Source organism: Alligator sinensis, unplaced genomic scaffold (assembly GCF_000455745.1).
Source record: "Alligator sinensis unplaced genomic scaffold, ASM45574v1 scaffold37_1, whole genome shotgun sequence".
Classification (NCBI taxonomy): Eukaryota; Metazoa; Chordata; order Crocodylia; family Alligatoridae; genus Alligator; species Alligator sinensis.
This window is the reverse complement of record NW_005841955.1, coordinates 1,368,608-1,381,586: the sequence shown is the minus strand read 5'-3', so window position 1 is coordinate 1,381,586 and position 12,979 is coordinate 1,368,608. Positions and strand designations below refer to the sequence as shown.

The 12,979-nt window shown below is 46.0% G+C and overlaps 1 protein-coding gene across 6 annotated transcripts in view; it reads left to right on the top strand.

Annotated features, from left to right (window-relative positions):
• The window catches only part of MYO6 (myosin VI), a 190,440-nt gene that overhangs the window by 52,149 nt on the left and 125,312 nt on the right, over window positions 1-12,979 (top strand). For all 6 annotated transcript variants that reach the window (XM_006020470.3, XM_006020468.3, XM_025200086.1 and 3 more), the window contains one exon: window positions 9,261-9,330. In XM_006020470.3, the coding sequence (XP_006020532.1) occupies window positions 9,261-9,330 (70 nt within the window). The remainder of the gene's footprint in view (window positions 1-9,260; window positions 9,331-12,979) is intronic.

The window sequence follows — 12,979 nt, the reverse complement described above, 5'->3', positions numbered from 1 at the left end:
GCATTCCTGACTTCATCCCTTCATGCCTGAGTGATATGCTTATACTCCCCCTTAGTAGTTTGTCTAAGTCTCTACTTCTTGTACGCTTCCTTTTTGTGTGGTAGTTCATTGAAGAGTTCTCTGCTGAGCCAAGCTGGTCTTCTCCCATACTTGTTAATCTTCCTGCACATTGGGATGGTTCATTCTTGCGCCCTCAGTAAGGTGTCTTTTGAAGTACAACCAGGTCTCCTGGATGCTCTTCTCCCTCAGACTGGCCTCCCAGGAGATCCTGCTCATCACTTCCGTAAGTCAGAATCTGCTTTTTGGAAGTGCAGGGTCCTTACTCAGCGGCTCTACTTCCTTCCTTTCCTCAGGATCCTGAATCTTATACTGACTTTTGCCCAAGTTGCCATCCATTTCTACATTCCCTACCAGTTAATCTCTGTTTGAGCAGCAGGTCAAGAAGAGCATGACCCATAGTTGGCCTCTCCAATACTTCCACCAGGAAGTTGCACTCTTCAGAAACTCCCTGGATTGCTGCATATTGCTGTATTGTCTTCCCAGCAAATGTCAGGTTGATTGAAGTCCCTCGTGAGAACCAGGGCCTGTGATTGGGAGACTTCTGTTGGCTGTTTGAAGAAAACCTCATCTACCTTATCTTCCTCAACTGATAGTTAAAGATTTACCTACGTTGCGGGGAGCAAAGGAGATATTTGTGGGCTGCATGTGAAGCCAGTTTCTTGGCCCTTGTGCAGTGAGCCTGTCCCTTATTGCTGATTTGGCCAAAGGGCCCTGGTAGCCCCACCCCTTGCTGCTGATTGGCGGAGGGATGTCATGGCCCCACCCCTCACCACTATTTCGTAGTTTTTTTATATGATCATTTTTCACTTTTCTGGGAAAAGAAGCTGTCCAACTAGGAGCCTAATCAGTATAACATTGGACATTTCTGTCAGCAGAAGAAACCCCATGGCAAGACTAGCCTTAAAATGAATACTTGGATGAAATGATTACTGCTTTTATGTGTCTCTAAATGCATATTGCCAAGCAGGACTTTATTTTACTGTCTAGTGTAAAATCCATAGTTCAGTTACCCTGTTAAAACCAGTGAAACATAGCTTTGAATCCTTGGGTTTCATTGTGGGTGTGTAAGTGTGCCCAAATGAAAAGGTCAAGTTTCTGTAGTATAATACAGGTTTCCCTCAATTTTATGTGGGTTCTTTATATGTGAATTCGCTCTTATGTGATGAGCATATTTAGACCCATAATTCATTATATGTGAGGTAAATTTGCTCTTATTTGTTCAGCATAGACACCCCTCCGCCCAAGCAGGTAAGTCCGTGTGAGGAGAGGAAAGGGTCATGGCCCCACTCACCCCAGCCCCGGCTGCAGCAGCCCCAGGAGCAGCTGGCACCAGCTGCCTGCAGCTGCTGGGCTGCTCCGTGCTGTGTCCCCCACCCGGTCCCTTTGTGCCTGGGCTCTGCCTGTCCCCACTCACCTTAGCTCCTGGACTGCTCTGTGCCCTGATGCAGGCAGGTGGTGTCGGCTGCTTCTGGGGCTGCTCCAGCACAGACTGGGGTGAGTGCGGACAAACGGAGCCCTGGGCAGTGCAGGGCACGGCACTCACCCCAGTTCCTGCTGCAGCGGCCGTGAGAATCACCGGTGCCAGCTGCCTGCAGCCGCTGGGCTGCACCATGCTCCTCCTGTTCCCACTTACCTCTACTCTTGGGCTGCGCGTGCCCTGGTGCAGGCAGCTGGCATCGGCCGCTCCCAGGGCTGCTGCAGCAGGAGCTAAGGTGAGTGGGGACAGGCAGAGCCCTGCGGGGTTCGGGGCATAGTGCAGCCCAGCGGCTACAGGCAGTTGGTGTTGGCCACTGCCGGGGCTGCTGCACCAGGGACTGGGCTGAGTGTCGTGCCCCGTGCCACCCAGGACTCCAATGTTTCTTGAATTTACTTTAAGGAATGACTCCTACAAGTACTCTATCTTGAATTGAAAGTGTACGTTACTGAGTCTTGTTGGATAGAGTCCTTGAAGTATTCACAATCTGTAGTTTTAAGTAAGTAGTTTAAAATTATCCTGGTTTTGGAAGGTATCTCAGCTGGAAGGAACTACAGGAGTCTGTTAATGATTGACAGGTCTGGTTATGTGAGGAAGCTAAAGTATCCATTTGAGCAGATCAGTGAACTTTATTACTCAAGGAAGTTTTTAGATATGTATCCACTTCCTGGTATAAAATAATTGTGTATCTTCCTTCTTAGCATTTGCAGTAGTAACTATTAGAGACTCAGGAATGTTGAAGATAGAGAGGAAGGCACTACAATTTTTAATAACCTATGACTAGGTAAATTACATTCTTTCATTTTTAAAAGGAGGTTGCTAGAACTACTTCTGTTAAGACTATAGATTTCACTAAAAATGGTTCTGTGCCAGGGTTTTCAGATTATCATTTAAAACTTTTACCTGTTGACTTTTATTTCACCTTTACGTATTGGTTTTCAAGACAGAAGGTTAGTTAAGGCATCTTAATGTATTATAATTCTCTCTCTCAACTTTGCAAGCTGTTGAGAGCCTGCATAAAATCTCATACAACATGCTTGTGATATCCCGTATTTATGACAATAATCTCTGCATCTCTATGAGTAGTTATTTATCTGCTCACAGATAGCATGCATTTCAAATCCTTGATAATCTAACTATTTCACAAAGATTAAAAGAAGTCTGCTTCATTGTTCACTTCAGGCAGTCTTCTCTCCTCTGAAAAGATTGCTATTCTGGTGAAGACCACTCTTTTTATTGAGTAAACCATTATGGGTCAGGCCCACAAAAGTATATGTAGGTGGCTAATTCCAATTAATTTCAATAGGTGTTAAGTACTTAAAAGCTTGTGGATCTGGGCTTTTGTTTTTGAGTGACTTGCTCACCTATAAATAGAAAGTATTTTATCCTCACTGTAGCAGATGCTTCTCAGACAGATGAGGACTTGCAGGGCTTAGTATTATAGATGGCTCCATGTCATTAATAGTTCTGGTACAGGTTAAATACTTAATATTTTTTAAAATGCTAGGCAAGCAGTGACATGCTTAAGAATCTGTTAAGCTTACATATTTCAGCGTTTCACTAACTTCCTTTGTCGAAGTCATTTAGCTCGTTTCAAAAGATTTTTTTTTTGCCTTTAAACTATTAATTAAAGACCCTCATTTTCTGAACATTATTAATGTTTGGTTTGCTCAAATTGATAGCTTCTAAGAGTTCTTTATTCCTAGAGAGGCAGTTTAATTTACATATGTATTTCTGCTATGCCATACAACCCCCCCTCCTCTCCCCCCCCATTTCCTAGAGAGAGGTAAAACAATTGAGCCCTTCCTGCTTGCCCAGGAAGATCGGAACATCTAGAATGTGAAATTTTAATTTTTTAATTTTTTTTTTTTTTGTAAGCAAGGGGTTATAAGAATATAAGAACTGCCCTTTACTGGGTCAGACCATAGGTCCATCTTGCCCAGTATCCTGTGTCACATGGGCAGAGGGTAGATGCTTAAAGGAAGAGTGAACTGGGTATGACCAGGTGTTTTTTCTCCACTGTTCCCCTCTTACTTGCAGCCTCTAGCATTTAAGGTCTCGGAAGTTCTGATTTAGAGGCTGTACCCCTAACTCCTGCGCTCAATAGCTATTGATATCCTTTTCCTCCAAGAATGTCCAGTCCCTTTTTGAATCTGGATAAACTGTCAGCTTTCACAACACCTGATGGCAATGAATTCTACACTTTAATTACACACTATGTGAAAAAAAACAACTTCCTTTTGGATCATATGAAGTTTGCATCATATTTTTCTTGTTTGCAATCTCCACATAATTTTGTGTTGTTTGGTGAATTGCAATGAAAAAGAGCAAGGGGCATCTATACATAGTTGCATTTGGGAGTGTAAGGAAAGGATAGTTACAATATTGGATTACATGACAGAAAGAAGATCCGAGTCATACAGAAAGGTATCTTTTTACCCATCTAGTTCCTAAGGAGGCCATTTAAGTTTCATGCCCCATTTAATGTTAAAAAGCTTATTTCTAAACAAGGTCACTTTGAGAGTTCTCTGGTATCTAATATGAAGAATAATTGCTTAATTTCTTTAAGTGTGTGTTGTCCTAAAAATTGTCATGAAAATAAATACTTTGACCAAGGCAAGAAGAAACACAAAGGGCTCCAAAATAAACATTACCCCTTTAAAAGGGATAGTAGGACAAAAAGGGTTCTTTGGAAAATGTATTTAATTGTGTGGCCATGATAGCTTGCTCATCTTTCTACTTCAATTATTCATCCATAGTAGCTGGCAGCATTCAGGCATGCACTTTTCACTTGGTAAACAATCATCCAGAAAATAATAGTGTAATATGGTTGAGTATGACACACCAGTTATATTCCTTAATAATATAGCTAAAACTAGGCACATGTTTTATACTGAGTCTAAAATCCAGGTGTTAAGACTTTTATCTAGAAGTTAAGTATTTGTTCCCTTTTATATTACTTACTTGAATTCCATTTTTAAATATTAAATCCACATACTGTAAGAGAGAGTTTAGCCTGGAGACCTCTAGAAAGGCATGCAGTATGATATAATCCTTACATCTGCAAACACTTCTAGTTGCTCAGTTTCTAGAAACCAGTTCACAAGTGTTCCTAGAAAAATTAAAACAAAACTACCATCCGGTCAAAAAGGGCTGTGATACAATGCTGAGTTTTAGTTTTCTTTTATTAAAGGTAATTAAAGAAAGAGGGTCTTTACTGAGGGCACTCTTGTGAACTAATGCTGGATAAATTAGAGGAGGCAAAAAGGAAATGTAATATCATACTTTTGTGGCATAGAACATTCACCTTTTCCCCTGAAATCAGCTGCTGGAATATAGGGCGCATGTTTTAAGCAAATTAATACAGTAATATCTTGAGCTTCTGGTGGGGGTAAGAAAATAACGCTGTACCTGCTGCATATGGTGCAGCATAGTGAGCAAGCAGGACTCCCTAGCTGTTGGCTGTGACCAGTAGGAATCCTGCATGCCGTAAGCGGCAGAAAGCTGGAGTTAATGCGGCCAAATGCGGGGCAGAGAGTAGAGCTGCAAGATAGCCTGCCCGTGGACTCCAGGTGGCTGCAGCAGGGGTGGGGAGGGGCATGCATGCGGTGGTGAAGGAGGGAGTGGGGCTGGAGCTGGGGCAGGGGCAGCAGGTGCTGCACAGCTGGGGTGGGGTATGGGATGGAGCTGCGAGTGCCTTGTCTATGGGGCACAGCTGCTGCTGCTGCTATGCACACCCCAGGAGGGCATGGGGGGCATGTGTTTCTGGATCTGTGCTTGGGGTGAGGGTGGGCTGGGGCCTAGGGCAGCACTGAACTCTTCCTGGTGGGGGGTTGGGCTAGGTTGTACTTGAGACAGGCAGTGGCAGGACTGGGACGGGTACTACCGGCGGGGCCTGCAGTCCCCCCCAGAACTTGTCGTAGCCCCCTACCCCCTTTCCCAGTGCCACAACCGTCCGCCCTGAGTGCAGCATGGCCCAACCCCACTCACCTCAACTCCTGTTCCTGCCTGTGCCCTGCTCCCTCCCTCACTGCTGCTCAGCTTGAGGAGATGAGAGCTCAGGTAGTTTGGCTCAGCCAGCAGCACCTGTGGCATCCTGTGGGTAAACAAAGCAGCCACAATGTTTGGTTCGATCCCTACTTGATTTGCCTGTGTTTTGCCTGGGAAAATACTACACTATAACACTATTTTCAAGAAAAGATCTTTTTTCTTCTTTTTGCCCTTCAAAAACGAGGCGTGTGTCTTATTTATGGTGTTTGTATGCAAGAAAATACAGTATCATTTGGGGATTTCTAAAATGCCAGATCCAAGCAGTAAGTACCCTTGGTTTCTGTAGGACCACCTAGTGTACTCTGTCTGGTTAAGGACATTTGTATCAAGTAGATAAGATAGATTTGTTCAGGAGGTCTATTCAAACCAGATTCTGACTATTATGAAGGCAGGGTGTACTGCTATGACAGAAACCTTTTAATGGAAGAAGGAAAGGGGAAAAAAGTATAGCAGGACTATAACAATATGATCCATGAGGCATCTCATACACCAGGGTTAGGGATAGAAATTGCACATGAACATTGGTTTAAGTGATCAGAAGCTGGTTTAAGCCTGTAACAGAACAGGAGTTTAGTGTACATAAACCTCTTTCAAAATGGCTGAAACTGGTTTAAGATACACTGGTTGGGTGTAGTATCAGACTTAACTGATTTAGGTCAAACCGGTTTATGGAACTTCTGTTCTAGATTTCCTTCCAGCTCAAGTTAAGTCAGAGTTCCCCAGCATCCCATGATACTTTGTAGCCCTGGGCTGTACTGTCTGCTCCAGTAAGTAGGGTCTGCCCTGCCCCTCTGCTCCCTAGCCGGAGCAATATCACTCTGGGTAGCTGAGGAGGGGGTGGGGGGAAAGCACCAGACCCCTCAGCTGGGTGCTGCTGGTAAGAGTGAGGGGGGGAGAGGAGGGAGCCAGACCTCCAGTTGGGTGCTGCCATGTTCCCCTCTTAGCCAGCCCAGAGCGGGACTGGAAAGGGGAGTCCAGCCCTGCTCCCAGCTGCGGGGTGTGGAGCCAAGCTCTGGTACAGGCTTCTCCCTCCTCCCAGCCAGCCTGGAGGCTAAGAAGGGGCTGTGGCTCCCAGCTCTGGGGGTCTGAGACTCCTGGCCTTGGAGCTCCCCACCCCCTTCTATCCCTCTCTCCTCAGCCCACCTGGAGGCTGAGAAGGGGGCATGACTAGGGGACTCCATCCACTGACTCCTGACTTGGGAGTGGGAGCCAAGCCCTGCTGCAGGCCCCCCCCTACCTCCCCCCCACCCCCATCCAGCCTGGAGGCTGAGGAGTGGGTGCGACTCCTGGCTTTCAGCTTTTGGGGCAGAGCTATGCCCTTGCTGTGGGCTTTCCTTCCCCCTCAGTCAGCCCCAGGCTGAGGAGGGGCCATGGCTCCTGGCTCTAGATGCAGACTTCCTTCCCCTACAGTTTCAGCCGCCTGGGAGGCTGAGAAGGGGGTATGGCTAAGAGATTCCAGCCCTGCTCCCAGCTTGGGGTTGGGGAGCAGAGTAAAGCCCCCAGGTTCAGCTTCCCCTTCTCCCTGGCTGTTCCCAGCTCGGGATCTGGTGTCAGGCAGAAAGGGTGGGTCCCCTCCCTCCCTCCCAATCAGCCTACAGGGAGGCTGAGGAGGGGACATGACTTGGGGAATCAGAGGGCTCCAGCTCACTACAGTGACCAGCAGGGGGTCCGCGGTCTAGCGCCGCCTGGCTATTAATATGGACCACTGCAAGGATCTGACTGCTTTATCTATTTGAAAAGTGAATGTCAGTTCACTTGCTTATTGGTTCAATCTATGCAGTTTAATCGATTCAATCTTTGCAGGTGTTTTTAATCTTTGGGCTTTTTGACTGTCTGTACGTAGCACAGGGCAGGGAATACTGCCCAACTGACAATAAGTGGTTTGGTTTAGAGACGCTTTAAGAGTCAAATGTAATACTTTTAAAAGTCTGATTGCTGAGTGTTGTACAGGACCTCAGGTGGTACTATATTAGGATGCTATGTGGTGTAAGCTAGTGTTTCGCAACTCATGGTATGTGTACCCCTGGGGTACACGAGACATGGGCAGGGAGTACGGGGGTGCCGTGTTTTGAGTTTGGCCTGCCTCTCCGCCTGGCGGGTTGGAGGTGTCTTTGCTTGTTTGGGCCAGAAGTTCCGGTCACTGCCACTTTCCGTGTGCCAGGGTTTTCACTGGTTCCCGAGGGAACAGGGAGGGGGGCCTAACACAGGCTGCTTTGCCTCAGGCTGTGGTCCACGAGGAAAAAGCGGGACTCAGTTTGCAGCGGCGAAACTGGAAGTGCCACAGTAGGACTTTTGGTTTTGCTGTGTTGATCAGCAGGTGGTACATAAGGTACCAAAGATTGAGAACCACTGATATAAGCTATGTTACGTTGTATTGTGCTGAAGTAAGAGGGAATAGCTTTATACTTCCCATGGACTGCCATAGAAAAGTTGTTTGCTTAGTGAAATGTTTTAATAAAAATGTTTTAAATAGATCATCATGCTTAAAATGTAATTACTTGCATTTTTTTGCTTGTCTTGCCATTTTAGATCAAGTAGACTAATACTGTGTTACAAGTCACTTTTCCATATAGAAATTATCTCTGAAACAGCATAGCAACTGTAACGTTTAATTGAATGAACAGAAACCTTGTACTAAAGATAGCTACATTTCTCTGGCAAACGCAATCTATGCAGGCTGTATCCACTCAGATAAATGTCTAAACAAAAGTGTTTTGTTTAGAAACACAATAGTATGGTATGTTTGTATCCTATGGATGTTCTAACATATCTGTTGTTGCATGTTTTTCTTTCCTTTTTTAAACGATATTAATTACAATTTCTGGAGTATGAGGGAGACAAGTTCACTTTTGTTATAAATTTGTCCCAGTGGGTGATGTACAGTTGATAAATGGGTTTCTTGTGCAACTGAAGTACTGGGATTAAAGAAGTACTTGTTTTTCTACAGATGTTTTTATATATATAAATATATATAAAAACTACAGTGTTTTGGAGATGTTATGTGTGTATCTAATGGGCTGTCTTTAAATGGGAATGAATTTAAATAGGTTAGGACAACTGCATCATAACAATTGTGATATGTGACTTTAAGCCCTGGGGCTTCCACTGACTTTCTGTATAATTCTGTGTGTGGCATATGCCCTATCTGAGTCTGTTTCCTTTTTAGTAAAAGTTTACTCACTGTTTTCTTGTATTGCCCATCCCTCTAATAGCCAAATGGCGATACTTTTTACTTTGGTCTTGGGTTCTGTGGACGGCATCTGTGGATAAAAAGTGTTAAGTAATATTACTAATATATTTTAAACTACAAATTACAATGAAAATGTAGCTTTCTCTGCCATTATTGTAATCTTCCCACCTTCTATTTGTCTGAAAACTATAATGTAAGCTTTTGTTAGTGGACTTTGTATTTGTCCTGTTCCTTGTGTGATGAAGCCCTTCTCCTTTATAATAGTCCTTATGAATGAATGCAGTAGAAATAACACTGCACATTACTGTTTTAGTTGGATGAACCCACTGTAATCTGCAACAGTAAGGTTTAGCAATGACGATTTTTCAGTTTCCTTACGTGAATAATGAGTTTTGAGTTTACTTACAACTTGGCAAAAGACGTTTTAGGACTGTTTTCCAGTTTTTGGTAGAAATTCTGAAAGTGTCAATGATTTTTGTCTGACAGACTTTTCTGGCTGCTATCAACCAAGTGTTTCCTGCAGAAGAAGACAGTAAAAAGGATGTGGAGGATAACTGTAAGTACTGCACTATGACATAGATGTCACACTGAACAGCAGACATTCATTTGTTTCATAATGAAAAACCTATTTCTTACAGTTCAGCTTCAGTAAACCTAAAGACTTGGCATAGCACATGTAACAAAGTTTCATTAATGTGTGTCACAAGTAAACCAATTACTAAATGTGTTCATCACATTTGTTGCTCTCTACTGTGAACCTCTAGAAAGGGAATATGTTGTTATGGTGTGTGAACTGCAGTACTCTTGAATATACTCTTAAAAAATAAATTTCATTTGAACTTTTACGTCTTAAATCATACAGTACTGAAGCAACTCTTGGGCTAGGGACAGACATTCACAAAGCTGGAGCCTAAATTGATTCCACCTTTGCAGGTTAGTCTAACCTGCCTGGGCTGAACCACTTTGTAACAGAAGAAACATCCTCTCTGGACTGAGGAGATGCAGGCATATGCCTGCAGTTGCTCAGGCCAGGTGGCGCTAGAGCACACCCTCAGCTGCAGGGAAGCTAAGCTGGGGGTGTCATGGGCAGTGCAGGCTGAACTGGCCAGGGAGGGATTTAATTCCCCCTCTCTATCCCACCAGCAGCGACCCAAGCTGGATCTGCTGGGTGCTCCCCACTCACTGCTGCAGCAGCCAGGCGGTGGCAGGGGACAGGGCCAGATGCCACCTGCAGGGCCTTGCGGGGGGGGTGGGATGGGGTAGGGAGGAGGGCAGGGAGCGAGGTTACTCACTGCTCTGCCCTTGGGGCACTGCAGCTGGGTCTGTCTGGCCGCAGCCGCCTCAGTCTGCACTCGGGGCAACATCTGGCAGAATAAGCCCCCTCCTGCTGGGTGGGGACTGGCCCTGAGCGCAGACTGAGCGGTGGCTGCAGACTGAGCAGTGGGCAGACTCGGTCTGCACTCGGGGCCAGGCCCTCCTGGTAGGCAGGAGCTTATTCCGCCAGATGCTGCCCTGAGCACAGATGGAGTGGCGACTGTGGCCCTGCCCTCATCCCTGCCCAGCTGCTGGAGCGGCAAGGGGGGAGCAACTGACTGGGGCAGCAACCCCAGTCCCTGTTTTCCCCAAGTATGAACCTCTTTCTGATGGGGGATGCGCTGCTGGGCCAGTAGAGCTGCAGAGCATGGCAGCACTCGAGGGGGGCTTGCAGGGCTCTGGCCTAGATGCCAGTGTTGCTGCCTGCAGTTTGCTGCAGTTCTTCTGGCCCAGCAGCGTGGTCCCACTGGTAAGGGGCTCACATACCCCAACATTATGACAGGGGCTGCTGCCCACAACAAGGGCCGTGCTTCCTTCTGCTGCAGTGGCTAGGTGGGAGCATGGCCAGATGTGGCCCGTGGGGGGAGGCAGGGCAGGGTTATTTCTCCTCCTTCCAATGTCCAGTGGAGGGGGCAGCAGGGGGCCAATTCCACAGCAGGAAGCGAGTGTAGGAGTGATGGTGGGCAGACCCAGCTGCCAGTGGGGCTGGAGGGGATACTAACTCTCCAGCCTGCCCCCCTCTGCCTCATGGGCCATGGTGGGATAGAGCGGAACAATTAAACCCTTCCCTGGCCAGACCCCTGTCCCTTCCTGTCCTTGCTTGGTCTGGGGAGCAGAGGAATGGGACCAGCCTGGCTGGGCTAGAGCAGAGAACCCAGCCTAGAGAGCATGTTGGGATGCTGAGGGACTCTGGTTTAAGTTAAACTTAAGGGGTTTTTGACCATTTCCTCAAAGATTGATTGAATAGACATCTTGTACATTCATTTTTGAGGACCTTACAAAATGGATCTGAAAATTGACACTGCCTTTTATTTTTAGTGCCAGTCATATGCTAAATTATATTGTTCCTAGCATAAAATGCATAGAAGGTGAGATTTTCAGTTACCTGAGCAGGGTAGCAGCTTGGCAAAGCCCTTGCCTACTTCTTACACTGGGAACACTGGTGTGAGAAGCAGAAGGAGAGCACCTTAGGCTTCTCCTCGCCTTTCCTCACATCTGTGGTGACCCCAGTCCCAGGAAGGCAAAGGAACCTTTTCCCAGCTTCATTCCTTCTGGTCCCTAGAAAGAGGTAAGCCAGGGGAAGCGTGAAGATGTTCTTTAGAGAGAAACTATCCAGGAATGATTTAACCCTGGTTGTTTCCAGGTTATTTTTCTTCCAGCTTTCTTCAAGTTGGACGTAAGTTAAGGAAGGAAATTGGCTTTTATATGCAGGAATCCTTGATAAAGAGCAGACTTTGTCCCAAATGTAGAAACTTTTTGCCATCTTAAATGGGTCAAGTATAACCTTGCATTAGGGCTGTGTGAAGCTTCAGTCCCTGGTTCAATTCAGCGGAGATTCAGCCTGATTTTGGTGGCCGAATCTCCGAATACAAATTGAATCAGGAGGACCCTTTAATCTCTCTGAATCAAATCGGAACCCTCCAGATTGATTTGGCACATGGAGTGTCCCACAAAAGCACAGGGGGCTCCCCAGCGCACTTGGCAGCAGACCCAGAAGGGGACCACAAGCACTTCCAGGTCCGCCAGAGAGTGCGCGGGGGGGGCCCCCTTCGGCCCCCCGGCTTGGCAACTGGTGCCTTCTGGGTCGGGGGGGGCACCTGTGGTCACTCCGCGGCTGATTGCAGAGCCGGGGGGCATGGGGGGCCCCCCAGTGCACTCCCCGGCAGACTCGAAAGTGGACCAGAAGTACTTCTGGTCCACTTCTAGGTTCACCACCGAGCACGTGGGGGGCCCCTCATGCTCCTGTGGGATGCTCCATCCGCCCCAGCATCACAGTGTTCACGAGCTGCTTTGGTACCTCAAGGTACGTAGAAAAAACTATTTAAAACTGTGTCTATGTCTGAATCACTGATTCTCCGAATCGGCATTGGATCTTCAGATTCAGCCTAATCGAATCGGGGACAGTGATCTGAATCAACGAATCGAATCACTGTCCCCAATTCGGGCCAAATCCGAATCAAATAGGGCCCGCTTGCATGGTGTAATGAAGCATGTGAAGATGAGTACAGTCCGTGTACAGTATACAAAATCGCTGAGGAAACAGTGACACTCTATATACAAAGTACTGCCAACTGCACAAAGGAAACAAGCTATAGTGGTCTTTAGTGCTTCTCATTCTTTAAGGGTTAGCAGTCTGATGTGTTGATTGTAATGTAAGACTGAATATGTTTGCTGTATAATTAAATTTCTAACGAAGTGAAGGAAAATTTAGGAAGTTTGTAGGTTAAAGCCCAAGAACAAGAAACATCAAGAATAGCTGTAGGGCAATGTTGTTATTACAGATGAAACTGGTTAACAACTCTTTCCAGGGCTGGTCAGAAACAGCTTTGTCAAACTTGAACCATTTGAGTTCACTCTCTGCGTACTGTCTACCTCAACTGGATATTTTTCTTCATTGCCTGAGTAAAACTGGTTCAGATTTTTTTTCCCCCAAGGATGAGGTAGCTTTTTCTTTTTTAAAGAAAATAGGTGGCTTTTCTTTTTTTTCCCCCTTATCTGTTTGTTCTGAGGTTCCAACATCTACAAAGTTTAGAGCAGGGATTTGAAATTTGACAGCGGGAATCTAGAGGTGCCTTTTTCTGTCCCCATATAAATCTATCTTGATTTAAATCACGTTATAACCATTATAATTGCTACTTCTGTATGCTCTAAATGCAGTTGTTGGCTGTTGT